The sequence below is a fragment of the Sceloporus occidentalis genome, unplaced genomic scaffold, assembly GCF_023333645.1.
Source record: "Sceloporus occidentalis isolate IW3139 unplaced genomic scaffold, rSceOcc1.0.p SCAF_36, whole genome shotgun sequence".
Lineage (NCBI taxonomy): Eukaryota > Metazoa > Chordata > Lepidosauria > Squamata > Phrynosomatidae > Sceloporus > Sceloporus occidentalis.
The window spans coordinates 6211982-6239024 of record NW_028317016.1 but is presented as its reverse complement, the minus strand read 5'-3'; the positions used below and the strand labels follow the sequence as shown (position 1 = coordinate 6239024).

General features: G+C 41.3%; 1 protein-coding gene across 1 annotated transcript in view; it reads right to left on the bottom strand.

The window, feature by feature from the left end:
- LOC149297890 (rho GTPase-activating protein 26) overlaps positions 1-27043 on the bottom strand; it is a 154578-nt gene that overhangs the window by 44838 nt on the left and 82697 nt on the right. The window contains exons 15-18 of the mRNA XM_089488026.1: positions 24561-24648; positions 23595-23653; positions 20511-20616; positions 9858-10017 (exon numbers count right to left, since the gene is read on the bottom strand). Coding sequence (XP_089344152.1) covers positions 9858-10017; positions 20511-20616; positions 23595-23653; positions 24561-24648 — 413 coding nt within the window. The remainder of the gene's footprint in view (positions 1-9857; positions 10018-20510; positions 20617-23594; positions 23654-24560; positions 24649-27043) is intronic.

The window sequence follows — 27043 nt, the reverse complement described above, 5'->3', positions numbered from 1 at the left end:
TAGCGTACCTAGCGGGGGGGCGGTCCGCACCGGGTGCCGCTCATCAGGGGGGTGCCAACTTGCTGGCACCCCTCCAGAGACGGACAGTAATGTCCGCTGCTGGAGGAGCAGGCTCGCAAGGGAGCTGTATCTGAGGTTTTTAACAGACCCCTGGCTCCCTTGAGTGATTTTAAGCCGGTTCAAGGATCTCCCTTCAACCCGGCTTAAAATCACTCATGGGAGCCGGAGGTCTGTTAAAGACCTCCAATACCACTCCCTTGCGATCCGCGCGGCAACAGCTGCTGTGCGCCGGGGTTTGTTGTCAGATCCCGGCGCCCAAAACTGAAGCCGCGCCCACCGCCGTCCGTGCCCTCTGAACCGGAAGAAGACAGAAGAACTGAAGAAGAGGAGGAAAAGGAGCTGTAAGGAAAAAAGAGGAAAGGTAGGAAAGCATTCAGTGAGCGTGACAGTGAGAGTGGATTAGTGTGTGTGTGGATTAGTGTGTGTGTGTGGATTGGTGTGTGTGCGTGGACTGGTGTATGTGTATGTGTGTGTGGACTGGTATGTGTGTGAGAGTGATGGGTGTTATGCTGTACCATTTCCAATGTATTTTTCATTATATAATTATGCTCTAAAGTACATCATAACTCCCATCACGCTATACTGTTCCATACAGTGGCAGAGCTGGGAGACAGAGGCCTTGCACCCCCACAGCAGGACTCCTGAAAGGTAAGTGAATTTCAAAGAGGGAGAGCGTATATAGTTAGGAGGGGGTAGATAGGGAGAAGGGAGTGAGATAAGGGATAGGGGGTAGATAGGGAGAAGGGAGTGAGAAGGGGTAGATAGGGCAATCATACTTCTATCATGCCAAGTCTGCGAGTACATCCTGGAATCTGGGTATGCCTGGGCATGATAGGAATGTGATTGCTGTTAAACAATTATATATATATATATATATATATTTATTTTTTTTATTTATTTATTTTTTTATTTATTTAATTGTTTTGTCCTATTTTGGTGTGTTACTTTAAATAAGTGTTAGATTTTTTTATGGTGGGGGGGGCATATTCGGTTTCGGGCAGGTAAATGCTGCATTTTCGGTTTCAATGTTTGTATATAGTGATAGGAGTTATGCTGCACTATTGTCAATATCTGGCTCAATGTATAGTGATAGGGATTACGCTGTACCACCGTCAATGTGTGCCTCAGTATATAGTGATAGGTGTTATGCTGTACAACCGTCAATGTCTGCCTCAGTATATAGTGATAGGTGTTATGCTGTACCACCGTCAATTTCTGCCTCAGTATATAGTGATAAGTGTTATGCTGCACCACCGTCAATGTCTGCCTCAGTATATAATGATAACAGTAATGCTGTACCACCTTGAGTGTCTGCGCCGGTATATAACGGTTGAAGCTATGCAGTTTTAAAGTGTCTGTGGGGGGGGGGCACATATAGGATCCGCCCCAGGTGCCAAATACTCTAGGTACGCCACTGAGTTCGCAATATATTTGGGTCCCCATGTTGGAGCATTAAGAGATCAGGCTGGGCCTGTTGCTATGTTAAAAAGTAGCTGTTGTGTTGTGAAGCAAGACTCAAAAGGCAGCACAGAGCCTCCTACTGGGTCAGAATAGAAAAGCCGAGACCCAAGAGAGTGTAGGAGACTCCAATGAATAGGTTATCAAGTACTCTATGATAATCCTTTGTTAGTCTGCACCCAAAGCTTGACTGAGATGAGATGAGCGAGCACGAGATGAACCAGCTACAATACCTCCTACCTTCTGTTTTGAGTCATTGAAACCGCACACTTTATCTGGAGTGCCTATCCAGCTTGTGTACACATACCGAAGGTTTACTGTACTGAGAGGGTAGTAGATTAATGGCACAACCTCCTAGCAAAAGTGGTAGAGGCTAATACAGTGAGGCAATTCAAACATACATGGGGTAGAATCACACTAGCTTTATGCCTAAAAACAAGACCAAGGACTAGATTAAGGTCAGGGGCTATATATCAGGAAAAATGGGCCGACTGGAAGGGCAGAATGGCTCCTATCTGCTGTCAAATTGTATGTTTCTATGCAGAGAGCCAAGCTGAGTACATGTTTGTGGGCCAGCTCATCCAATAAGCCACAAAATGAGATTTGCCACCTGGAGAGAACGCAAGTAACAGGCATTTTTAGAAGGCTCATCCATGAACACTATGTATTGAAATCTTTCTAGCCAGAGCTAAAATCCTCTACTATTTCCAATGTATGGTACACTTCTGTTCCTGGGTGTCCATGCCTTTTCTTATATAAAAAAAAGATTAGGATGATGTCCAAACAAAGTTGCCAAAAAAATCTTTATAATGAGGGCAAAACCCAAGGACTAAGGAAACTGGATATATTGAAGCCATCAACAAGAACGAGCCCTGACAGACTATTCATTGGAAGCACTGTTTGTTAGTGTTATTGATAACACCATAACATTTTGGAAGAGAAGATTTCAATATAATTAACAATAGTCCACAATGAATTTACTTTGCTGATTGTACTCTATGGCGTACACAACAAGCTCAGGCAATCTACAGAAGCAGTAATTTCCTGATGCTTGTCTGCTGTTGGACTCAAAACCCACACATTGATCTGATGGCGCCCCTAAGTGAACTCTGTTAATAGCTAGCATTGATTCATCTAAGATATAGTAGTCTTAAAATGCAAGCTAAATTTTCCAGTTAATCAATAATGGACATTTAAGCTGATGCCACTAGATCCTCTAACAACTCTCCAGAGGAACCCTTGAACATACATATAGCTTTTGGCAATGCGAATGCATAAACACCCAGACATAACACTTTTCTGCCCGTTTACTTGGTTTATCCCTTTTTGTATTTTGTTTTCTTAAATAACTTTGCCCTTGTGTTTTTTTGTTTTTTTTTACTGATCTAGACAATACAATGTGCGTATTCTGGCCACATGCCCAGGCTACCAGTTTATTAAGATATCCTCATGATATTCTGGAAAACTTGTTTCTGCTTACAAAACAGTACCAGTGTCAAGACTCGCTAGAGTATTATTTTAATTCCGGTTGCAGAACTGCAGTATGTTAAAACTGAAAAGATAAAGTGCATTAAATTCCTTCCTGCGGGTTTATGTAACCGCACCAAACTAACAAATACGTCTACGTTCTTAGTGGACACAAATCTTTCTTTTACAGTTCTACATCACGAGAGAGAGAGAGGACACAAGGGGTTTGTCAAGGTTCCCTAAAAACTACTTCTAGGGTACACAAACCAATCCAGCAGTCTGAGATCACCCAGCTCTCTTGGCTAAAATAAGGGAGAATTACACCCACCCTTTCATTTTAAAACCTCCTAATTAGGCCAGAAGAGCTGTCGTTAGCTACCGCTGGAAACATTAAGTTCTACTTACCGAGAGCTTCTTTTCCCTGCCAATCCCTGGTGACACTATGAGAGACTCCTCCTCCGTACCTGAGATAGGGCAGGACTCAAACAGTTAAAAGGCCCCTCCTCTCCTAGCACCCTCAGTGAATATCAAAGACCACACAGGAAAACAGAATCGCTGCAAAACATTTATTGAAAGGAAGGGAGGGAACCAAACGTGTCACCAGGGATTGGCAGGGAAAAGAAGCTCTCGGTAAGTAGAACTTAATGTTTCCCTGCCATCCCAGGTGACACTATGAGAGATATAACAAAGAAGAAGGGTGGGAAACAAAGAAACTCAGGGGGAAAACACAGCCCCAAGAACCGTACGACAGAACAGGGCATTCTCTTGTGCCATCTGATCGAGTCTATAATGTCGAACAAAAGTACTCAGAGTACCCCACGTAGCTGTCTTGCAGATGTGTTCAGGCGAGACGAGACATTGTTCAGCCCATGAAGTGGAAACTGCGCGGGTAGAGTGGGCATGAATCCCGGGAGGGGGAACCCCGCCAGCTGCTGTGTAAGCTAAACAGACAGTTGACACAATCCATTTTGCCATCGTACGCTTAGAAATGCTAAGACCTCTACTGGGACCAGAAGAGGCTACAAACAAACTAGATGATTTGCGCAGAGGCTGCATGCGTTCCAGATAAATTGAAAGACATCTTTTTAAGTCCAACGTATGGAGCGCTTCCTCTTCCGCCGATTGAGGGGACGAGAAGAACGCAGGCAACACAATTTCTTGGTCCCTGTGAAACGCCGTCTGTACTTTGGGTGAGAATTCAGGGGGCAAAGCGAGGATGACCTTATCCGGAAAAAAACGCAGGAACGGTTCCTTCATTGAAAGGGCCTGGAGTTCACTGATACGCCTCGCAGAGGTAATGGCCACCAGGAAGGCCGTCTTCAGAGACAACAGGTGTAGGGAAACCGATTGAAGAGGCTCAAAAGGTGGCAACATGAGCCTGCGAAGGACCAGGTTCAGGTCCCAGGGCACCATCTTGGAGACAGGGCGAGGACGAATACGCACCATAGCCCTGGAGAAACGCCTGATGACTGGAACAGAAATCAAATCGAAGCCAAGTAAAGCACTAATGGCAGCAATCTGGACCTTGATGGTAGAAGGCTGAAGTCCATGGTCAAACCCCATCTGTAAAAATTCCAGAATGGCAGCCGGAGAACTGTCTGAAGGAAGAATTTTCCTGGATCCACACCAGCTACAAAACTTCTTCCACACTTTAATGTATCTGAGGGATGTGACCTTCTTACGACTGCGAAGAAGTGTTTCCGTAACCGACTCAGAGAAGCCTCGAGACCTCAGAATTCTCCGTTCAACCTCCAAGCTGTCAGCTGAAATACCGCAGGATTTGGATGAAGGAACTGACCCTGGTGAAGCAGGTCTTCCCAGGCCGGGAGCCGTAGGGGCGGTGCGTGGCTGAGTGAGACTAAGCCCGCGTACCAGACACGTCTGGGCCAGTCTGGGGCAACCAGAATAACCGACGCCCGGTCAAACTTGATCTTCTGCAGAACCTTGGATATCAGAGGAAATGGAGGGAAAACATAGGCGAGGCTGAAACTCCAAGTCTGAGCGAAGGCATCCACTGCCAGAGGCTGGTCCCGAGGATTGAGAGAAAAGAACGCTGGAACTGGAGCATTGTCCCTGGAGGCCATAAGATCTATTTCGGGCATTCCCCACCGTTGGACAATCATGTGGAAGGCTGCCGGATGCAAAGCCCATTCGTTGCTTTGAACGGGAGTCCTGCTCAGAAAGTCGGCTTGGGAATTCAAAGCCCCCTGAAGGTGAACCGCAGACAAAGTCATTAGACGAGATTCTGCCCAAAAGGAAATCCTGAGAGCTAGGCGCAGCAGGCGAGGACTTCTTGTACCCCCCTGCTTGTTGATGTAGGCGACTACCGCCCGATTGTCAGAACGAAGCAGGATGTTCTTGCCGAAGAGCTGCTTTCCCCAGTGATGTAGGGCATTCTCCACCGCCAGCAGCTCCAGGCAGTTTGAGGGTAGGAGCTGAGTGGCAGGCGACCAGAGACCTTGAACAAAGCCGTCCCGATAGGTGGCTCCCCAGCCTGTTCTGCTTGCGTCTGTGGTAAGGGGCTCTTTGGATGACCAGGCCGATCGTCTTCCTTAGGCCAGAGTGTCTCGTAGGAGCCACCAGGAGAGGGATGCCTTGACATGCGGAGGAAGACGAACCAGTCTGTCCAGGGCGAATGGGTTCTCTTCCATCAGATGAAGAATATGGTTCTGAAGAACCCTCATGTGAGCCAGGGCCCAGGGAACTGCATACCTTGCTGAAGTCATCTTGCCGAGAAGAGACATACATTGCCTTAGTGGACTTTTGCGTGCAGCAAGCACCTTGCAGGTTAGGGAATAAATACCGCTGATCTTGCTTGAAGGAAGAAAAGCTTTTCCTTCGCAGGAATCCAGGCGAAGGCCGAGGAACACCAATTGTTGAGAAGGAACTAAATTGGACTTCTCCCAATTTAGAATCCAGCCGAGATCCTGAAGCGTCTGGACCACCCGGGAAAGGTGAGACTGAAGGAGAGCAGCTGAATGAGAGTGAATCAGCCAATCGTCCAGGTAAGGGATGACCGAAATACCCCGACGTCTGAAATGGGCCACCACCACTGCAAGGAGCTTTGTAAACACTCTGGGGGCTGGAGACAGTCCAAATGGAAGGGCTTGAAATTGAAAATGACTGATTCTTGAACCCAAGGAATAGCTATCTGCAGAAACCGTTGATGGGAGGGGTGCATAGGGACATGAAGATACGCATCCTTTAGGTCTATGGAGACCATGAAGTCTCGAAGATTTAGAGAGTCCAGAGCTGGTCGTACAGTCTCCATCTTGAACCTTAGGAAACGAAGGTGACGGTTCAGGAAACGTAGGTCTATAATGAGACGAAACCCCTTTGGTGCTTCTGGAACCAAAAAGACACGAGAATAAACCCCTTGACTCTGTTCCTGCAGGGGCACGGAAATAAGGACTTCTGTATCTACAAACTGTTGGACGGCAGACAACAGGAATCCCCGCTGTTCCACGTTCTGAGGAAGGTGGGAAATCAAAAACTGGTCTGCAGGCTTGCTTTCGAATTGTAGTCGATAACCCTGGGATATGATGGATCTCACCCAGGAATCTTGGGTGATGAAGAACCAATAGTCTATGAAATGCCGAAGTCTTCCTCCCACCGGGATGCCTGCCGAGTCATGCAAAACCTTTGGGGTCCTGGGCCGCTTTGGGGGAAGGCAAACCTGTCATATCTACCCCTTTCACGATGAAATCTGCCCCGGAAGGCATGTTCCCTTGCAGGGTGAGAGAAACCGGACCTGGACTGGCCTGGAAAGTATGGACGAAAGGACTGCCGCTTCCTGGAAGCAGTTCTGCGTTGTGGCATCCAATGTTTATCACCAGTCATTTTCTCAAGCAGGGACTCCAGTTCCTCGCCAAACAGAGACCCTCCTTTAAAAGGGATATTAAGCAGCCTGTTCTTTGAGGCATTGTCAGCCCACCAGGCTTTAAGCCATAAGGCCTGTCTGGCCGCCACAGAAAGTGCAGAGGCCCTGGCTGACATCCTGACATTTTCAATTGAGACATCGCAGAGAAAATCCACTGCCAACTTGAGAGCAGCAATGTTCTTGAGGATAGTTTCTCTAGGCGTTTTAGCTGCAACCTCTTCCTCGATCTGCGACAGCCAGATTTTAACAGCTCGAGACACCGAGGCAGATGCTATGCCAGGTTTAAAAGCAGTGGTGGAAGCTTCAAAAGATTTCTTAACGGCTGCTTCAGCCTTCCTTTTCATAAGATCCGAAAAATGAGAGCCATCCTCCAGCGACAAGGCACTCTCTGGAAACTTTCATCACTGCGGTGTCAACCAGCGGGTTTGCACAGAATTTGACAAAGTCCTCCTCAAACGCAAAAAGGCGTTTCACCCGCCTGGACAGGTTAATTCTCCTCTCTGGATGGTTCCATTCCTGCTTAATGATGTCGGATAAAGCAGGGTGTACAGGAAAAGACGGTGACTGCTTGGTGAAGCCGGAAAAAAAAAAGTGCTCTTTTTTAGGTGTAGCTGTATCCTCCAAGTTCATGGCCGACTTTACAGCAGAGACGAGAGTATCAATCTCTTCCACCGGAAACAAAAAGGAACTTTCCTCCTGGATTTCACCTTCCTCTGAAGAATACTCCTCCAGCTCAGGGTAATCGAACTCAGAGTCAGAAAGCTGCTGATAACCCAGGAAAGATGGTTCCCGTACTGCCGGAAGATGGGGAGGAGCAGGAACTAACTGACGAAAGGCAGAAAAGGTAGACTGGATCTCTTCCTTAAGCCAGGCTAAAAATTCTCTCCCACCAGAGGCTTCAGAATCCGCCAGACTTTAGACAGGCGGAACAGAGCTTTTTCTTAGAATCCTGCAGAGGCTTGTGACAACCAGAACACTGCGCATGCTTAGTCTTAGATAAAGCCTTTTTAGGTCTTTCCTCAACAGAGGGAGGCTCAGAATTATCTGGAGCAGACATAATTAAACAGGATGCAACAGCACCGTTAGAAATATATATATAAACAGCTCTCAACTCACCACACCGCTTAAATAGCTTCATACCAGGCTACAAACTGCAACAGCAGCAAATTTGGCGCCAAAATTTTGAATTGACCTGAAAAGAGGCTAGGAACGCATACCGGACATGCCTAGAACTCCTCGCCGGAAGAAGCAGGGACGCCATATTGAAACACGCCGAGATGCCGGAACCGCGGCGTCTAAGGGCAGATCAGCAAAGGAAGCCGCGGGAGCTGAGGGAAGGAAGCCGCTCAGCCACGGTGAGTATGCGCGGGGCAGCGCGGCACCAGCCACCCGGCTATGGTGCAGGCATCCCCCACCCGGGGGGGCTTAGCCCTAGGGAGAACCGGCTCAACCTAGAGCTGTGAAAAATAACAAACGGGAGACGAGTCCTCCCTACCTGATGTAGGGCAGGAAAAAACACTGAGGGTGCTAGGAGGGGAGGGGCCTTTTAACTGTTTGAGTCCTGCCCTATCTCAGGTACGGAGGAGTCTCTCATAGTGTCACCTGGGATGGCAGGGTAATTATATATCTTATCACCCGGGTATGGATCTATAACCTTGAGGCTGTGTACATACAGGGTTATATTGGATTTATAGAGAGCTTTATATATACATATAATAAACACACAATATAATACACATACTTTCTTGCACACAACTAAGTGTTGAAAGAATCTGGCTTTATGACGCCCTTAATACCCATTGGGCCAGCGAGATACCTATTCAAAAAGGTGTCTGGCCCAAAAGGCTACGTGTTGACAAAGCAGCGAAGCAGATACTGCGTTGTATAGTCTTCTAGCCATTGCTTTCTCCATAAACCCTGTGCAGACAACAATGAAATCATTGTTTATTAAAATCTAGCAGGCATACACCAACATCGACTGGTAGGCAAACAGCAACCCCCACTGCTTGACTTTCAAAATGCGCTTTCATTTGATTCTGATTAAAGCTTAGAAGTGCGGTTTCATTATTCAAAAACATGCTACATTTGAAGAAGAAATGCGTGCCACAGCGCTGAAGGTAAACACTTTTCTTTGGTTCGATTGCGTCTAAACACAATTTTTTTTTTAAAGGTAGTGTCTGTCAACTAGGTAGTGTCTGTCAACTAAAGAACTATATAGAACTGCATATAGCTCACCCATTGGCACTTATGTGATTCAAAACAGGATAAGACTGTAATTTTACGTAGGAATTCATCCAGCATCAGCTTGGTCCCTAAAAAGTTATACTTAGAAAGGACTTAGTCAAGAGTTTGTCACTGCTTAGCTTGTCATACAACAGAAACAGGTACGGTTTTGTGCAGCATGTCGGTCAGAAGCACCAAGTATCAGTGCATATGGGTACCCATGTTCCCCAGTGTATTATGACCCTAGCAACTAGGTTCAGGGCCACCTGTTACACAAGCAAGGGTGCATCTTTCAGAGAACACGTGTTACCTTTTTAAAGAGCCCTTGATAAGACGAGAATAATGCTGGTAATAGTTAAGCATTAGCTAGAGGACTACAGTTGCCCTACCTGGCATGCGCAAGCATCTTAGCGTAGGAGATAGTGACAGCAAATGAAAAGTGTTACATCAAGGTAGCCACCAGACACATCTCTCTATCGATGGCTTCAGAGAATAGCTGTTAATTACTTTGGAAAGCATCGATAGCGGATCATAAAATAAAATAATCTTGGCAGGGCAATTTGTCATTGTCGCTTTGCTGAGAACCTTCTAGCCGAGGTACTAAGTAATGCAACGATGACTGCAAATAAACTTTGTCCATGACCTCAGAGTTAGGCATATGTGGCCCTTTGTGGTACATATGTGGCCCTTTGTGGTATAAAGTTTGACAACTCTGCTTCAATAGAATTGTTATAAGGATGAAAACAAGACATTTTGCTTTCGGCATTACCTTTTCATGGTGTTCAATTATAATTTCAACCACAATGTTTTGGAACTTGATATCCATGATGGCTGCCACAGTCTCTTGTTGTGGACGTAAAAGCGTAGGCCCAAAAACCACACCCAGATTGGCCACCGTCATCAAGTTCTGTTTGTGGTTAGCAGCAACACTGGAACGAAAAGACATATGTTTATAAATAGATACGTGTTTTAATAAACGAACAAGACACGCAAGCCATGATAGAAAGGGAATGTGGAAGTCTCCATAACAGAAAACCCAAGTACAATGCTATACACAGACTCGCAGACGTTAAACGTTGTATGGAGTTCAGCTTGGTAGAACTTCATTGGAAAAGTACAATTTGCCCAGCAGATGTAATAAATCTATGTAATACAATCTCATAAAATCCATGAGGCATGTTTTACGATCGCTATCTCAGATCACAATTTCATGTATAAACCTGTGCATAAAAGGTATTGTCTGGTGAAAGATTATTTAACCCGATAACAATCGTATACACTTTATACACTGTTATTATTCATGTTATTATTCTGCAAACCAAACGTATCACATATTATATAATTGGGAATACATGTAATATTTCTGTTATTGACCTTATTACCTTCACTGTTGGGCTGTGGTAGGCCCATCAACCTAACTTACATGTCCAGCCGCATTATGATTTATTGAAGCACAACATCATATGAAGTCATATCTGTGAGTGATTCACTAAGTACTTTAACAAGAAAACAATCAAGGGCTTACCTGCCACAAAAGAAGCTGCGTGGTCTAACTATTCTTCTGCCTGAATGGCTGCTTGAAGCAGTCAATTAGTTGCAGGAAAGTGCTATTGAATTCAATGGAAGGACTTTCCACACATGTGCTCGGGGGTCTGCAGAGACCCTTACCACAAGCCAGCGTTAGAGCTGGAAGTATATCATGTGCATGGTATTTTGCTGGGGAGTGTGGAGAGGGACTAATATATTTGGGGAGGATTCTCTAGAATTCCCCCATGAATTTGCAAAATGGACCACACAAACTAAATGGGATCCCACAGCTTTCATTACTGCTAGAATGCCCCTTTGGACACTTTGGAAGTATGCAGTAAATTGGATTGAGCACAAACATATCCATGTTCTTCTATAGCTGAAGCTCAGTTGCAATGATATTTCATCAAATTATCACCTGAATTTCATGGACGTACCCTTCTAGACTGCGATGGAGAAAAATTAAGGGAATGCAAATCTAAAACCCAAGGTCTGCTTATTCTCTTTACTTTTCAGTTTTACACCAGACACTGATCATCCCTCCGATGTCTGTAAACTATTTATATGTTTGTGACCTAAATGTGATTATTTAATAGACTATTGACCCATGAAAGTCATTACCGCAGCGGCCATTACAGTTTTTCATTATCGGTACATGTCACTCTGATAAACTGTTTTGTCATTTCAATAAATATAACTGAACAGATTGGAAGCTGTAAGTCAGTCTGGTGTAATCAGCTGCAAATACCCACCAATACCCAACACATCTATACTCACACACTTGTACATAGACATTCATGCTGATACACACACACACATACTTACACACAAGCACTTGTGCACTCTCACTATAACATGCATACTATCTACCTTACCCTCCTTCCCTCACCCCCACACCCGTGAGGACGATTGCCTCTGGGCTGCTCCAGAATTGTTCAAAGGTCAAACAGACTCTGCTTCCGGTGCACTTCTGCAAAAGGAGCTTCTGACACCCCTTTCCCCTGATTGGAGAGGCTGTCCCCGTGGCTCCATCCCTTTGCGGAAGAGACCAGAATAATGCAGACAGATTTGCAGAGAAATAGGTGCAGAAATGCTTCTCTTTATCCACAAATCTATCCTGAAATAATATGTATTAGGGCAGCAAGTTGCCGACCCTGTCAAAGTGCCACCTGGGTCCCATGTAAGAGCTGGCTTTGCCCATTTATTAATGAGACCATGGCTTCAGGGTGTTCCACATCTGTTTTATACAAATGTTCTTGAAGGTACCCTCCAGTCATCATATGCACTTTAATGTACATGATTCCCGAGTGGTCCTTTAATATTTATGTGGGGCCCCCCTTGCAAATGCAAACTCCGCAGAATCCGTCCCTATGCATTTGTCCACCCCCCCCCCACTATTTTCTGACAAGTGATATACTTATTGCCAGTCAGAATTTTGTATGGGGGGGGTGTCTAAGCCACCTCTTGCGTGGAATGTTTAATAGAATTAATAAAGTGTTTTAATGCGCATTCTCATTTGGTGAGGCCGTCAGGGACATTAGACTGCCCCTTTAATAAACATGCAGAGGTACCAAGATGAAGAGGAACATTATCTCCATTTTGTTTTAGCAACATCTGGTAACGCAAAAAGGGCCAAGACGCTAATATGAGCACTTAGAAATAACCGGGGTCTGCATAAATCCATGGCTTTGTCTTTGTATATACCAAAAAGACCTCTACAACCTACTCCTTGATTTCCTTGCATTTGTGGAAAAAGTTTCAAAAAACATCTTTGAAAAATGTCCAAAGAAATAGTGTGTTTTGCAAAACAAGGAGTTACAAGAAAACGTAAAGCTCCAGTCCTCCTGACCGATATAAGAGCAACGCAGAATGGTGTCCAGCCTCGATGAAGCCTCCTCAAAATGCAGAGTGTGAAAATGACACTTATCAGTTGTATAGATCCAGCAATCTTCCTCAGTGCTAGACACACACTAGTATAACACTTGTTACCATAGGAACAAATAACTGGAAATATATTCAGGTTTTTAGCTCTTTCAGGGCTGTAGGACCCTCTGGCATGAAGAGGGGTTAAAAACAAAACAAAAACAAAAAAAGTACCCGACACAATTACGCTTGGAATAAGCAGAACCTATTAACCTTGTTGATGGAAAAACAAGAAGCAAGCAAAAACACTGCGTCAACCATATGGCTTTAAACCTTGCTTAATAAAAACTAAAAATGCTCTGTGTTTTGCGAGAGCTTGGAACAATTACACCCCAGTTCATTATTTTATGGTAGGAACTATCTTTTTCTTAATCTCCAGTGTGAGTCTCTGGGGAGTCCGGAAGTCCAGCTGAAGCCCAAGAATTGATATTGGCTAATATGGTACTTTGTGGTCCTTTTTGGTGTCCCCCTTTCAAATGGACAGCGAGATTCTGAAAGTACAAAGTGTAATTGGGAAACTAATCAGGCAGCGTAGGACAGCGGAGTATATTGTCCCAAACTGACATAGGTGTGTATATGTCTGTTGCCCCGTTCAACTCAACAAGCCCAAAGGTCTTTTCTCTTATGGACATTACATCATGTACTAACTGAGCGGAGCTGGACCGTCATTCACTAAAACATTTAAAAGATTAACTCAGCCTTTTTATAGGAGATCATCTGTGGTCCCACGTGAGCTCAGACTCATGGAACTTCCGTTAAGATCACAGTTAGCTGTGCGAATATCAATATGGCCACCAGGGCCAGCCCCATGCTTTCTTGCACTTCCTCTATTCATGTAATGTACTTGGCCGGCCTGTCTTGTGACGTACATCAATGTCCCCCACAGCTAGACAATAGCGTAACCAGACTCATAATGTATATGTTGATTGAAATAAAAACTCTGACCCTGATATGCTGGTAAAAGAGTATTCACCAAAGGGCTTTAAAAATGATTGAAGTTAACCATGTTGAAATATCAGGATATTTTATTAATAAATCCAATTTGTTAAATGAAAGGCAGCACAGGGCTCCAAATCAGAAATCACAGTGGATTTCATATAATGCCATATACAGGGGGACAATGTTTAGCCATCTAAACAGGCCTGCGGTGGTATGCGTTGCCATGACAAAGCCTGGTTTGTCGCAAATAAAGGATTATGAAGGTTAATAGTTCATGGTACATCTAGAGCCGAGATTTCAAAAGGCATCATTACCTAAGGAGAAAAAAACACTAACATGGACAGCACTTTCCATCACAAGTGTTTTGCTACAGTTAATAAATTGGGATTTCATGTTGTTTAAGAAATCTTCAACATACGTAAACAGGGGTTCTCATGTCTCGATATTACAGATAATTTGTTGGTTTCCGTTAAATGTATTTGGTCTGAAATGAGTGGCTGAAGAATGCATTTATTGGGCAATAAATAGTATTATAATCTATAGGGGTTTAAATTTAAAAAGAAAAAAATCATGAAGTGACATTGTGATGTAATGTAAGAACAGAGGCTTGTTCAATGTAACCTCTTCAGTAGGGTAATAAAATAAATAAACTAGCAAGGATGATCTTTGAAAAGAAGGCATTTCCGGATGCATTTCCTAGCTGAAACCACCAGGGTCTGTGCACTTGTATTGAAAAGAAATATGAAATATATTCACAAATATATAGCATTAAAAAATGTCTTGGTTTCAGATTTTGTGCCAGTCCTAAATATAATTCTCTCTGCTGTGAAGGTCTATGTCAAGGGCGTCCAACCTGCGGCCCTCCAGCTGCTGCAGGACTACATCTCCCATAATGCTCTTTCAGCTAAGGGGCTGGCTGAGGAGGCGGTATAGTCCTGCAGCAGCTGGAGGGCCACAGGTTGGATACCCCTGGTCTATGTATTATACAGCTAGCTGCAGACAACATTTGCTGCCATGTACTATAAGAGGCAGGGTTTACATGTTTCCAAACATGCTTTTGTTATCATAATTGTCATGCTTGTTTTTCCATTTTTTATTACTTTTTTATTTATTTATTTTTTTGACTACATTGTGACAACAGACGGAATTGTTTTTTGCATATGTACAAAAAAAATGCACATACATTCTTGTACTTCCGTTATTGGAGCAAAACTATATAAAAAAAATCTGCCTCTACCAGCTTTTTTATGAGCATATATTTTATATATATATATATATATATATATATATATATATGTATACTCTAAAGTGTATTTGGGATCCAAACATTGTTATAATTTATCCTAATCTATTTTGTGATAGTTCCATCAGCTGATCTATAATTTGAAGCAACATACACCTCCTAAGTGTCCCAATTTTTGTGTCCCACTATTCTGTGGAGGTGGCCAACGGTCCTGCTTTTGCAGCCAGTGGGCTTCATAGGTCTGACCCTGGAAGCTGTAAAATCAAAAGGTCTGTGCTGTTACAAGTTTCCACATGGCCACCATGCAATGCTCTAAAGCAATGCTTAGGGTAAGGTGGTGCTTCAGGTATGGTGGCCAGGAGGTCCACATCACGGCCCTCCTGTGTCTAACCACATCCCAAGCACATGTGTCAATTTGGAGACCTGAAATGCTGTGGGGGTAGGACAATAATATCTTAATAATAATAATAATAATAATAATATAATTTCCATATTCTTTGTATAACTGGATCGGACTGCTGGATGCGCCTGGAAGGATGCCACACAGCACAATCCTACTTTTATATATATTTTAATATCATGTTATTGTGGTTTAATGATATTAAAATAGCAGAATTTTCTATAGAGAATAAACCAACATCGTCCTCTAATTTAAATAACAAATCAGGTTTGACTGAAGACTAAATCGGCGACGATTTAAAAGCTCTTTACAACAAAATAAAAGATAAGCTGCAGGGCTTAATATTTAGTTACAGAGAAGTCCCAAATAACTCATTATGGAAACTGTGTTTTAACAAAGCAGCATTTATTCTCTACGGGAGTTTAGGCATATTATTTAGGATAATTTTTCCAGATCAGCTAGCCAGGGAAAATAAGAATACGACCCATATAAACATTTCTGGTTATTTCTCAATTCCAGCAAAAGGTACGATAGGGGGCGCTCGTGTATTCCGTTCCGTGTTCACGAGCGCCCCCTATCGTACCTTTTGCTGAAATTCTTCAACACCCGGAGAGTGTTGTATAAGGGCTGCAGCTGTGATTCCACACCAAACAGGAAAGTGATCAGAGCTTACCACTTTTTCTGTTCACTGTTCCACTCCTCCTACTGGTCTCCTCACTTTTTACACATACCAGATATTTCTCAATTCCACAAGCCTTCCTGGTCCCCAAAACACAAAACTTTCTTAATATTTATAGTCCTGTCTTCATGTGCAAAGCGTACTGGAGTCCATCTTGGATCGACTCAAATTTATTTTACTGGGTGCATTGTTAAGTTAGAAAATTAGACTCTCATTAAACTCCTCCCTTGGCTCCCTGTTCCGAGCGAAGAAAGCATTTGTCAGTACATTTCTTGCACATGCTCAGTAGCACTTCAACACCAGAAGTAGCAGCAGCCAATCACATGTAAGCTATCTGAATGCTGATGATGTCTGCGGCAAATCTCAATGATTTCAATGGGGGGTGCTGAGCATTTGCAGGACGTACCTGCTTACACTCCCTGGTTTCAGTAGAGACAGCCACGGAGTACTTAAAATAAAACCGATTTTCACACAGTAAAATGCCTTGGAAAATGGATTCTAATATGCACACAAAAAAAAAAAAAAAAAAAAAGAATTTGGAGCCTGTACTTGTCGAAGCCAAGGTAAACGGTATGTGGCCTGGAGTGGAAACTAATTAAAAGTTGTCCAACTACACTCATTAAGCGACCATTACCTGTTAAATATAGCCCTGTGAAAACACAAAATGACTCCACAAGGCGGAACCTTCATTAATATTGTCCAACTCCTAATACTAGAGTCAATCATAGGCTCAGTCAGCACTAAAGGTTTTTTCCACGGTTAGGAAATATAGAACAGGTGTCTTTAAAAATTACAAGTTTTGCTACGTTCATGTCCAGATTGTCTACTATTGTAGCATTTTGACAATTATTCAATCGAAACTTTGTATACCTGTTTATTTATTGTACATGTGCCTCCTGTCTGCGAAGTTAAATAAAAAATTTTTAAAAATATATAACAAAAATTATTGCTATCTACTAGTAAATGTAATTTTAGTATTTTTAGATTTTAAAAGTGCCTTTTTTGCTACTTATATATTTTATTTTTAGATTTTGAAAGTGTAATTTTTGCCTGATACTTGTTATATGTTTTTTTGTTTACCGATTTGGATTTTTGATTTACACATCCAGTTTTTAGTTCATCCAGTGTTTGTTCCATCAACCCCCAAGCTCTACCAAAGGGTATACAGAGCATGGCTAGGCAAAGCATGATATAAGCAGTAGGTACGTCATGTTTAGGAGGGGGTGTAGCAGCTTTACAGAGCGTTTCTCATAGAAATATACCACGGTGCACAAACATATTCTATTTCATAAACTTCATATGCAATGGGTTTAATGTGTCAAAGAGGATGCCAGAGACATTATCCAGCAGCCCTACACACCACCATCACATTTAACTGGGCTGGAGAGTTACTTACGGGTATTGTATATAGAATGTAATGTATATCGCATACCATGTGTGAGTTATGAAGAAGGCACTGGGTGTTAAATAACGATGTAAATTAACCAGATGTGTCTGGTTAAGGAAGTTAGTATGGGCATAGTACACTTGCAGAGTATGCTTAGGGTGTTGACTGATCTTTAAAGGGTGCATTACCGAAAAGCACAAAAGCAGACACAGGTAGGTTGTTTTGAGAAAATTGGAAAAGTTCCAGTGTTTTATGCGATTAACCCTTCAAAGAAAATAATAAAGAATGCAATTATCGCTTTTGTCTAAGTGGAACAGCGCCTATAAATTTGAGCATATTTAGAAACAGATAAAGAGATAGCAGCATCAACAGGTGCACATTCACTCATAACTCTCGTTTCACTTGATCTTTTCACTTAAAGTTTTTTTTCCTATAATTCAGCATATAGACTATGGGGTAGTCATTTTTCCTGTAGTATCATTTCACATATAACAGTTAAACAGAGTTTTTGCAATAGCTACCTTCTATGAAAAAAAAATGTATTGTCAGTTTTCTCTTTGTCATAAACCTTCATCTGCTTTTTTAGGTAAAAATAGTTCTCCTATAACTGAATCCATACTACGGATGTTAGTATGTTGCATCTCCATTTTCCAAGGTATATCTATCATGAGTATTATCAACATGTTCATATAAAACATAAATCACAGTTTTTCTGCTTAAAGAACCGCAGTGTCCCATAGCCCCCTGAATCCCGTAAATACCCTAAATTTCTCTATAGTCCGTGGACACCTGGTAATGTCCAGTCATACCCCTAAGGTTACTGGTCTAGTGTATATACATCTGAAAGCCAGCCCTCGACCTCAGGATAAAGAAACTAGTGTGTGGCCAACTGTGCTTTATTTCATTTTTAGTCATTCTTTATTTGTACAGCTTGTAGGGCGTGAAAAGAACCTGTTGATATTTTAGGCATGAATGCGTCTTCAACAGCAGGTTGACAGTTGGCTTAATTGCTGGCGCCAACACAAAAGAAATGAAATTAACTTCTGCACGTGATGTCCAAAAGTAACAACCTTCATAACGCCAAGGTTTGAAATATATATATATATATAAGGTTTAAGATGTTATTGTTAATCTTGGCACACCGAAGAATCTCATCGTCAGTGCGTGCAAGACTTGAGCACAAGAACTTCATTGCAGAAACTATTTTTCTAACCAAGTCGGCCCCATATCTTCTAGAATTAGTTATTTTAATAATGACATTTGAAATATACCATGATTTGTATTATAGCTGGTGGAGCCTGGACCAAAGCCCAATGCTTGGCCCTGCTCTGCTCGTAAAAAGCAAGAGCAGAGCTGCCTTGAACTCCTACTCTCTTATTATTGTGGACGTTCAAACTCACCTTCCTTCTTTTACCGAGCACAACATGTGGATTGAAAGTCAACCATGGCCTGTCTCATGCAATGGACCAGCTAACCAAGCGGTACTATGTCTCAACATAATTGTTTGTCCTTGACATGATCCGCAACTCTCCCCCCAATCTGAATGAATGGGTGAACAAAATAAGAGATTATACCTCGGTCTTCTTCTGAATATCAGATATTCTCAAAATATAATACATATAAAACCATTCCCATAACCTAGCACACAAAGCCTCATTCATAGTGATACAGTATGTCGATTCCTGAACCCAATGGCCATGATTAGATAATTGAGAGAAACAACATGGTGTTTAAGGAGCACTTCATGTTAAGTGCACATTGCAGTCCATTTATGTACTTTAATGCATATAGCTGTGTGTTATTTCCATGCAGACGCACATACAGATTCCTCATCTCTCTCTCTCTCTATTATATAGAGGTTCCCGTCTCCAGCAATCACAGGTGCAACATTTCCAGGTCTAAGAAGACTTCTCTTCTACTCCCATGTACTTTCCTTTCAGTTATTGGCTTCTCAAAGCACTGCAACTCTTCCTGATAGAAACATGCGTATTAAATACTTTCTAAAAATGAATGTATTGATCATTGGTGGGGTTCTTTGGAGGACTAGACTCCCTATTAAACACAACTTCTGCAGTGAATAAACGTAATCTTCAAATATTTTGCCAATGTCGATACCTCTATTGTCACCAGAATTTAAACAGAAAATGTAGCACAAGCAAAAGTATGTGCACATTTTAGCTGACGTGTTAGTTTTTGGTAAGGTCTCCAAACCCAACTACCTTACTCTTAGGCCTATTATTGACTTAGTAGGTGTTACTCTGACTTTTAAAACCTCCCATGGCAATGCGCTTACACTCAACAGCCATAGGCTCCTCTAAACCGTTTCTAAAGTTGACTGAAGTATGGAAAATAGATAAACACTTCCTCTTGGAATTCATTCTGTCGGTAATGGCATTAAGAACTAGAAGGGAAGGGGTCATGATAGAATCTGGAAGATTATCTCCAATAAAACTACTTGCAGAACGATCAGGAATGTAAGGCAAAACCCCCAATTTCACTGCAACTGGCCTACAGACACATTTATCGGCAAAAGGTACAGGACCTCCATCAAAAGGAAACCTTACCTACAATCTAATCAGAAAAGTGAACATCTGAAGAGAGCAAAACATTTAGATAAGCCAGAAGCTTTTTGGAACAAAGTGCAATGGTCTGATGATGTTAAAATTGAACTCTATGCATATAGTCACCAAAAGGTATATTTGGATAAAAAGTAACTTGAAGAAAATAAACTATCGATAACTGTTAAGCATGGGGTGGATCTAATATGTTTTGTGTTTGCGTGGCAGCCAGTGGCACAGGAAGTATTACATGGGTAGCGCGAAGGATTCGATTGCCAAAACTATCAATAAAACCTTGACGCTAATGTGAAGAAACTGAGGCTGAGAAGAGATTGAATATTACAATACAATGATCCAAAACATCTCATGTTAATCTATGATCTTAAAATTAAAAGAAATGTGCCCAAAAATGTCACATTTTGTCAGTTTCGTACTAGACATTCAACTAAGCTGCCTCTCAATGGCAGCGGTTGCAAAACCTGGAGAGTTCAGGTTAGGCTACACTAAATGTTATCTAAAAATCATAACATTCTTAGTGATCGCAGTGATTTTTGTACTCGGTATTCCATGACAGCTCCTCTGTAATCCGTCCACAGTTAAAATTATTTCAACTGAATACATTTAAGCCATTCATGTTCAAAGCACAAGGAAGGTTCTAAGTAGTTCTCCTTTCTGCTCGCTTAGAAGCACTACCAAAACTAAACTGGATTTGCTTGGAAGTACACAACAGTCTACTTATATAAAACGTATATGAATGTAAACTTACTTTGCCAAGTGTTTTATTATTAAATGCAACATCTGACGGTTCTTTTCTGGGAGACGGTGAATAAGACAATGAATTTCCTTTATTCGACATTCCTGGTTCTCCAGTTCTTTAACGAAAACGAGAGATCATGATTAGACATGAGAAACATTAAACTCCGCATATAACATTTGATTTGATTTTTATTTATTTTACAGAATTCTATGGACTGCAGTGTACATTTAGAAAAAAACATATCATCCAATGTAGGAGGTAGGAGTAAGTAATGGAAAAATGGAAACTGTTTGTTTTTTAAATTACTTGTAAATCATTTTAAATTATCCTTAAAATAATCTGACAAACGCAAGACATTTGGTTTCATACATAAAATTAGATTTCCTGGTATGGCTCTACTGTGGGAAACGTGCTCTTAAAAAGTAATATATACTATACAGTTGTATCAAAACAGCCCCACGCTAACGAATAAAGTGTAAATTGCTCATTATTAAGCAGTTTGGCAAAACAAGCTGCTATGTATACAAAGGAATGTACTCCTAATTAACCATCTGTGAAATACTACAGTATCCTATTTCATGTCCTTTGATATAATTAGTAACACACTAGGAAAAACAGCATAAAATCTGCACAGACCGTTTGCTTTGTATTTGAACTTATTGTAATGTTTAATATGTATGATATAGAATATATAAAATATTTAAAATGTTAACAGAATTGCATAATAACAGATTTTAAGTAAAGTGTATATGTCAAGTATATTATAGTGTATGTTTATTAATACAGTCTAAGTATCCAAAACACTTATTGATGGTAAAAATCTATTGATTAGTTTTGTGTTTTTTAAACTATGTAATTGCTTTAGATTAGTTTGCTTTTGTCCCCTCCAACATTTCAGGTGTCCAAATGAGGATGTGTGTGTTGGGCTGGTACAGAAGTGAACAGGGCAAGAGGCTGTACACCCACCCCACCAGAAGAACCACCTAGCAGCGTTCAGCTGCGCAACATTGCAAGATGGCCCCACACCCAAGCTCTGTTGAAAAAGCAGCTCCATGGGTTGTTCAGAGATCAGAGGGTCTCCCCAGGTGGACCATTATCCCCACTGTCCAGAAAAAAACAGGACAGCGCCCAACTGTCTCGCAAAAAATAGGAGCCTTTATGTCAATGTTACTGTTTGGTATTTTTTTATTTTTTTTTAGCTCTGTGAAATGCCTTTTAACCCCCTTAATGCCACTCTGCCTCCAGAAATGACTTTTTAACCCTCTATACGCCACTCTGCCTCCTGAATGCCTTAAACCTCCCTATATGCCACTCTTCCCCATAATATGCCTTTTAACCCTCTAAATGCCAGAGTGGCATATAGGGGTATAAGGCATTTCTGGAGGCAGAGTGGCACATAGGGGGTCAAAAGGCATATCATGGGGCACAGTGGCATATAGGGTTAAAAGGCATATCATGGGGCACAGTGGCATATAGGGGTATAAGGCATTTCTGGAGGCAGAGTGGCACATAGGGGGTCAAAAGGCATATCATGGGGCACAGTGGCATTTAGAGGGTTAAAAGACATATCATGGGGCACAGTGGCATATAGGGGGTATAAGGCATTTCTAGGGGAAGATGTGCATAACTGGGGGGCAGGTTGGAAAATAGAAGGAAATAAAACCAAAATATTTTTCTAAATCATAGCTTTTATTAAAAAAAAAAATAGTTTAGATGAATTAACATTTACTGGTAAAACTTTTTTCCTATAGGGTCGTCTTATATACAGGCTTTTTTTTCTAAATTAATATTCAGATTTGGGGGGTCGTCTTATAATCGAGCAAATACGGTGTATATTATATATATATAATATATATATATATATATATATATATATATATATATATATATATATATTGTTATTGATTTTTTTTGTCTAATTTTGGTGTATTACTTTTAATAAAAGTTTTTTTTTGTTTTTAAAGGTGTGTGTGTGGGGGGGTCATTTTCATTTCGGTGCATATATATACACATATATATACACACATATATATATATATATACACACACACATATATATACACATATATATACTACCACTTTAGTGTCTGGCATAGTATTATATTATATATATATATATATATATATATATATATAATCTAATACTAGGCCAGACACTAAAGTGGTAGGCATACACCACATCAATGTTTGGCATAGTATATAGTGATTGGGGTTATTGCTGCATTATTGTCAATGTCTGGCTCAATGTATAGTGATAGGTGTTGTGTTGTACCACGGTCAATGTGTGCCTCTGTATATAGTGAAAGGTGTTATGCTGTACCACCATCAGTGCGTGCCTCAGTATATAGTGATAGATGTTCTGCTGTACCATGGTCAATGTCTGCTTCAGTATATAGTGATAGGTGTTATGTTGTACCACCGTCAATGTCTGCCTTAGTAAATAATGATAAGTTATGCTGTACCCCTGTCAATGTTTGCCTAACGATAGAAGCTATGCAGTTTTAAAGAGTGTGGTTTTTTTTATCCTTTATGCGGCCTGGAGCCTCCGCTCGTGATTCGCTCATAATTTACTTATGCAGTGAGAATTTCACCTTTAAAAAAACATTACAGTAAGTAATACTGTTGTGTAACTAATACTACATTATCACACTATAATGTAGTGTTATTAACCATGAGCGAGCTGTACCAAAAATATAGAACAACAATTTAAATTTAGCATTTGCAGAAGCATATTGTGCGCACAAAATTTTGGGTCTGGGAAAATTTTTGCACAAGAGAAATTTTCTGCGCACACCACCTAAGAAATATTAGAGGGAACATTGCCCAAGACCGTTTCTTCCACTAGACAGACTTTGCCATTTATGTGGTATTTTACCTGATCATTTATGCTGACTCATCAGCCGTTTACACCGTACAATTAATTGCATGTGTTGCAATGGTTGCAGAAGTTACACATACAGCAGAAAGGTTAGACACAAATACCACAGGAAAGATGGCTGCGTGATGGCTGCCTGCCGGACACAAAGCATTCCACAAAAGCTGCATTTACAAAAAGAATAAAAGGAAGGAAAGGCCATCGCATCGGAAACTTACTAGCGGCTTTGATGAAGCTTCTTTGAAACTGGTATGTCATGAGTGGCCCTGGAAGCATCCTGTAATACATAAAAGTGAGCAATGGAAGAACATGAACTGGTAGCTCAAGGGAATTATGGCTACACCAGAGAAAAATACATAGCCCTTTTAAATCAATCCACATTTCCAAATAGTCTGCTGGCTTGTTCATGTAAGTGTACAGAAGCCAATTTATCCTGCCGGTATAGCTCATAGAACGAGCGTTCTCGGCTAAAATGGAATTACAGAGAAAGGAAAACCTATGAAAGATAAAATGTAGCTCCATTGATATTTGAACTAATAATATAAAAGCAGTGAGGCAAAGGGGAGACACCCATGGGGTTTTTTGTTTTTAATTTTTATTACTAAGGACCCATAACTATTATACTATAACAGAGTTAAAATTACTTTTTTGGGGATCACTAAAACTCATCTTTGGGCTTCTACTATACTGTACAGGGTTCATACAAGATCAGTATTATCTGCTTCTTGAAGTTAAACAAAACCGTTCACGAAGACCACCATTGAAAGAATAAAAAGAAGATCAAAGAGTCACTGAACATTATGTTCCACCTCTTTCTCAAAAGAAAGAGGTCGTACAACACAGCCCACAGATGACTATTTCTGAAGTACTTAATAAGCAGGTAAAATTACCTTTACAATATAACTTATCCATGGAGCACACCACTGCTTAGGAGTAATGGTGCCAAAAACGTAACATGTAAAGAATAAGCTCTACTTGGGGTTCAGCAACTGATATGATATACCACAAAAATAACAGTCCCAGAAGCCAATAATTAAATTAATTTATTTAGTTTCAGTTAACCTGGTTTCTGGGACTGTTCTTCACTTGCTTAGTCAAGTGATTAATGTGGCAAAATTACCTTTATACCTTAAATAAAGATTGCAACAGTTAAAGAGACTCAAAGAAACAAATGTTTAATAAACCTCAAGTATGTCTTCAATGCGCTAGTTATTGTCTTTATCTCCCACTCCGATGATATTTCAGCATCAGCTTCCGGGATGATTTTAGGATCTGAAATATACACAAGAAAGGAACTGTAGAAGCTGTAGAAATGGTTACTGCAAAAGAATAATTAATGGCGCAACACACTCAGTTGTCTATGGAGAAAGAGTGATATAATCCATGCAAAATAGCATGTTACTGTAACAAGCCTTGTGGCCATACGGTAAGCACAGGTAAATAGCAGTACTTGGCATGTTGTTGGCATTTGTATAAGACATAGGCTAGAACTAGAAGTGATAAATTCAGGGGAAAATGACACTAATATCCAGGCCAATAGTGTGAAAATATCTGCCATCTTTTGGCTCCCTTAATGCCAAGCAGAAAAATCCTTAAAATTCCAGCCAATCACTGGTACCGAATTACGGTGGTGGCCTCATTTCATTTTAGCTTTACTCAGGGCTGGGGCAGCCAGCAGGTACCCATCCAGCAGTTGCCCAACTACAGCTCCCACAACCATCATATGGTATTTGCCAGAGCACATGCAGAATCATGGTGGTTGGTGGTTTAACAGCAGCTGCAAAACTACTTGTTGGGTAGCCCTGATTTAGGAATGAAAAATGACCATCCATAGACTATTCTCTGTTTATATAGTCAGACAACTGCAGCAATAATGTAAATGTCATTAGTATTAGGGTTCACACTAAGAGGACAACTCTCTGGCAATAGCTATCAGCATATTTCCTGCAAATGAGCTCCTGATCAATGTTTGCTCCAAGGTAAACAGACCACAATGAGATAATTGGTGAGCAAAGGACTTTAGGATGGAAAGCCCATTTAGCCAAGTATACCTGTCCCTATTCCCCCAACTCTATACCATACCCAATGCACTCAAGCTCAGCTCCACTTCTGCTAGTATACAGTTCCAAATGCCATGGTGTTAGGAGGGGCCAGCCTCGTGTTAAGGGGGGCAGACCCTGCACAAAGAATTCTGGCCTACTTTGGGGACAATTTCCCCCTCGCTAGCATACCCAAAAAGCTGCCCCTTATGTTGATATATGTGTAATCATCTGGAACGAGTCTTGCGGACTACAAATGCCCACTGTAGGCAGATTCTTGGACATCTTGCTTTGTTAATACCTTTCAAACGTCAGAATACTGAAGGGCTTCAGGAGATGCTAAACACAACAATACTACTATGTTCAGTGAATCATGCCAAGGAAAAAATAAATAAAAACATTAACATTACATCTATTTATAGAGTGTCAATAGATTCTATAGCACTATTACAACAGGGGGACAGTGACAATTTTCAATTACAGAAGGAGAAGACTACTGACTTGTTTGCTAGCTTACTGTGTGTAACTTGCAGCACATGAAAAGCCTCCAAGGCCATGGATTTGTGACATATCTCACCAGGTATTTTCACAACAGACTCCAGCATTCTAAGCAGTCTCAATAGGAACACAACAATGAAACACGATAAAAGAACCACACCGGTATTCAGGGGACCATGGTGAGACCTTTTATCTACAAATAGAGAAAACTTTAAATGGGGGTGAACCTTCCCCCAGGAGTGGCTGGCCTACCAAAATACCTCCAATAGCTCATCAAGAGGTCACAAGAGAATCCACACTATCATGTAAAGAACTGCAGGCCACACTTTCCTCAGTAAGGGTCAGTGTTCACGATTCCAGAATAAGAAAAAGGCATCCATAAACAACATCTTGATGACCCCCAAGTCAAAAGTGGAACTTTTTGGAAGACATGGGTCCAGTGACATCTGGCATAAAGCTAACAAAGTATTCCACAATAAGAACATCATACGAACAAACAAGCAGTGTGGTATACTTGTATGCCCCATACCAGAAAATCCTACCAACAGTTTGTGACAAAGCTCAAGCACAGTTGTGATACGCAGCAGGACAACGATCGAAGCGGACAAGCAGCTCCACCTCTGAATGGCTCAACAGAAACAAAACGAAGGTTTTGGAGTGACCTAGTCAATGTCCTGACTTGAATCTGAATGAGATGCTATGGCATGAGCTTAAAAAGGCAGATCCATGCTCGAAACCCCTCCAATGTGGCTGAATTAAAACAAATCTGCCAAGAAAAAAAAAAAAAATCTCCAAAATTCCTCCACAGTGATGTAAAAAGACTCGTTACCAGCTATGCCAAGGGTAGTTTAACCAGTTGCTAGCTTTAGGAGACAATTACTTTTTCACATGGGTGAAATAGGTTTATTGTTTACCTTCAATAAATGAAATGATCGTCTAAAAGCTACATTTTTTGTGTTTACACATGTTGTCTTCAGTCTTACATAAAAATTAGATGGATGATCTGAAACATTTACATATGACAAATAAGCAAAAATAGAAGAAATCAGGAAGGGGAAAATACTGCACATACATACAAATATAAGCAGTTCAGGGAAAGGCTGCAATCTTACTAATTGTGTGAGCGGAAT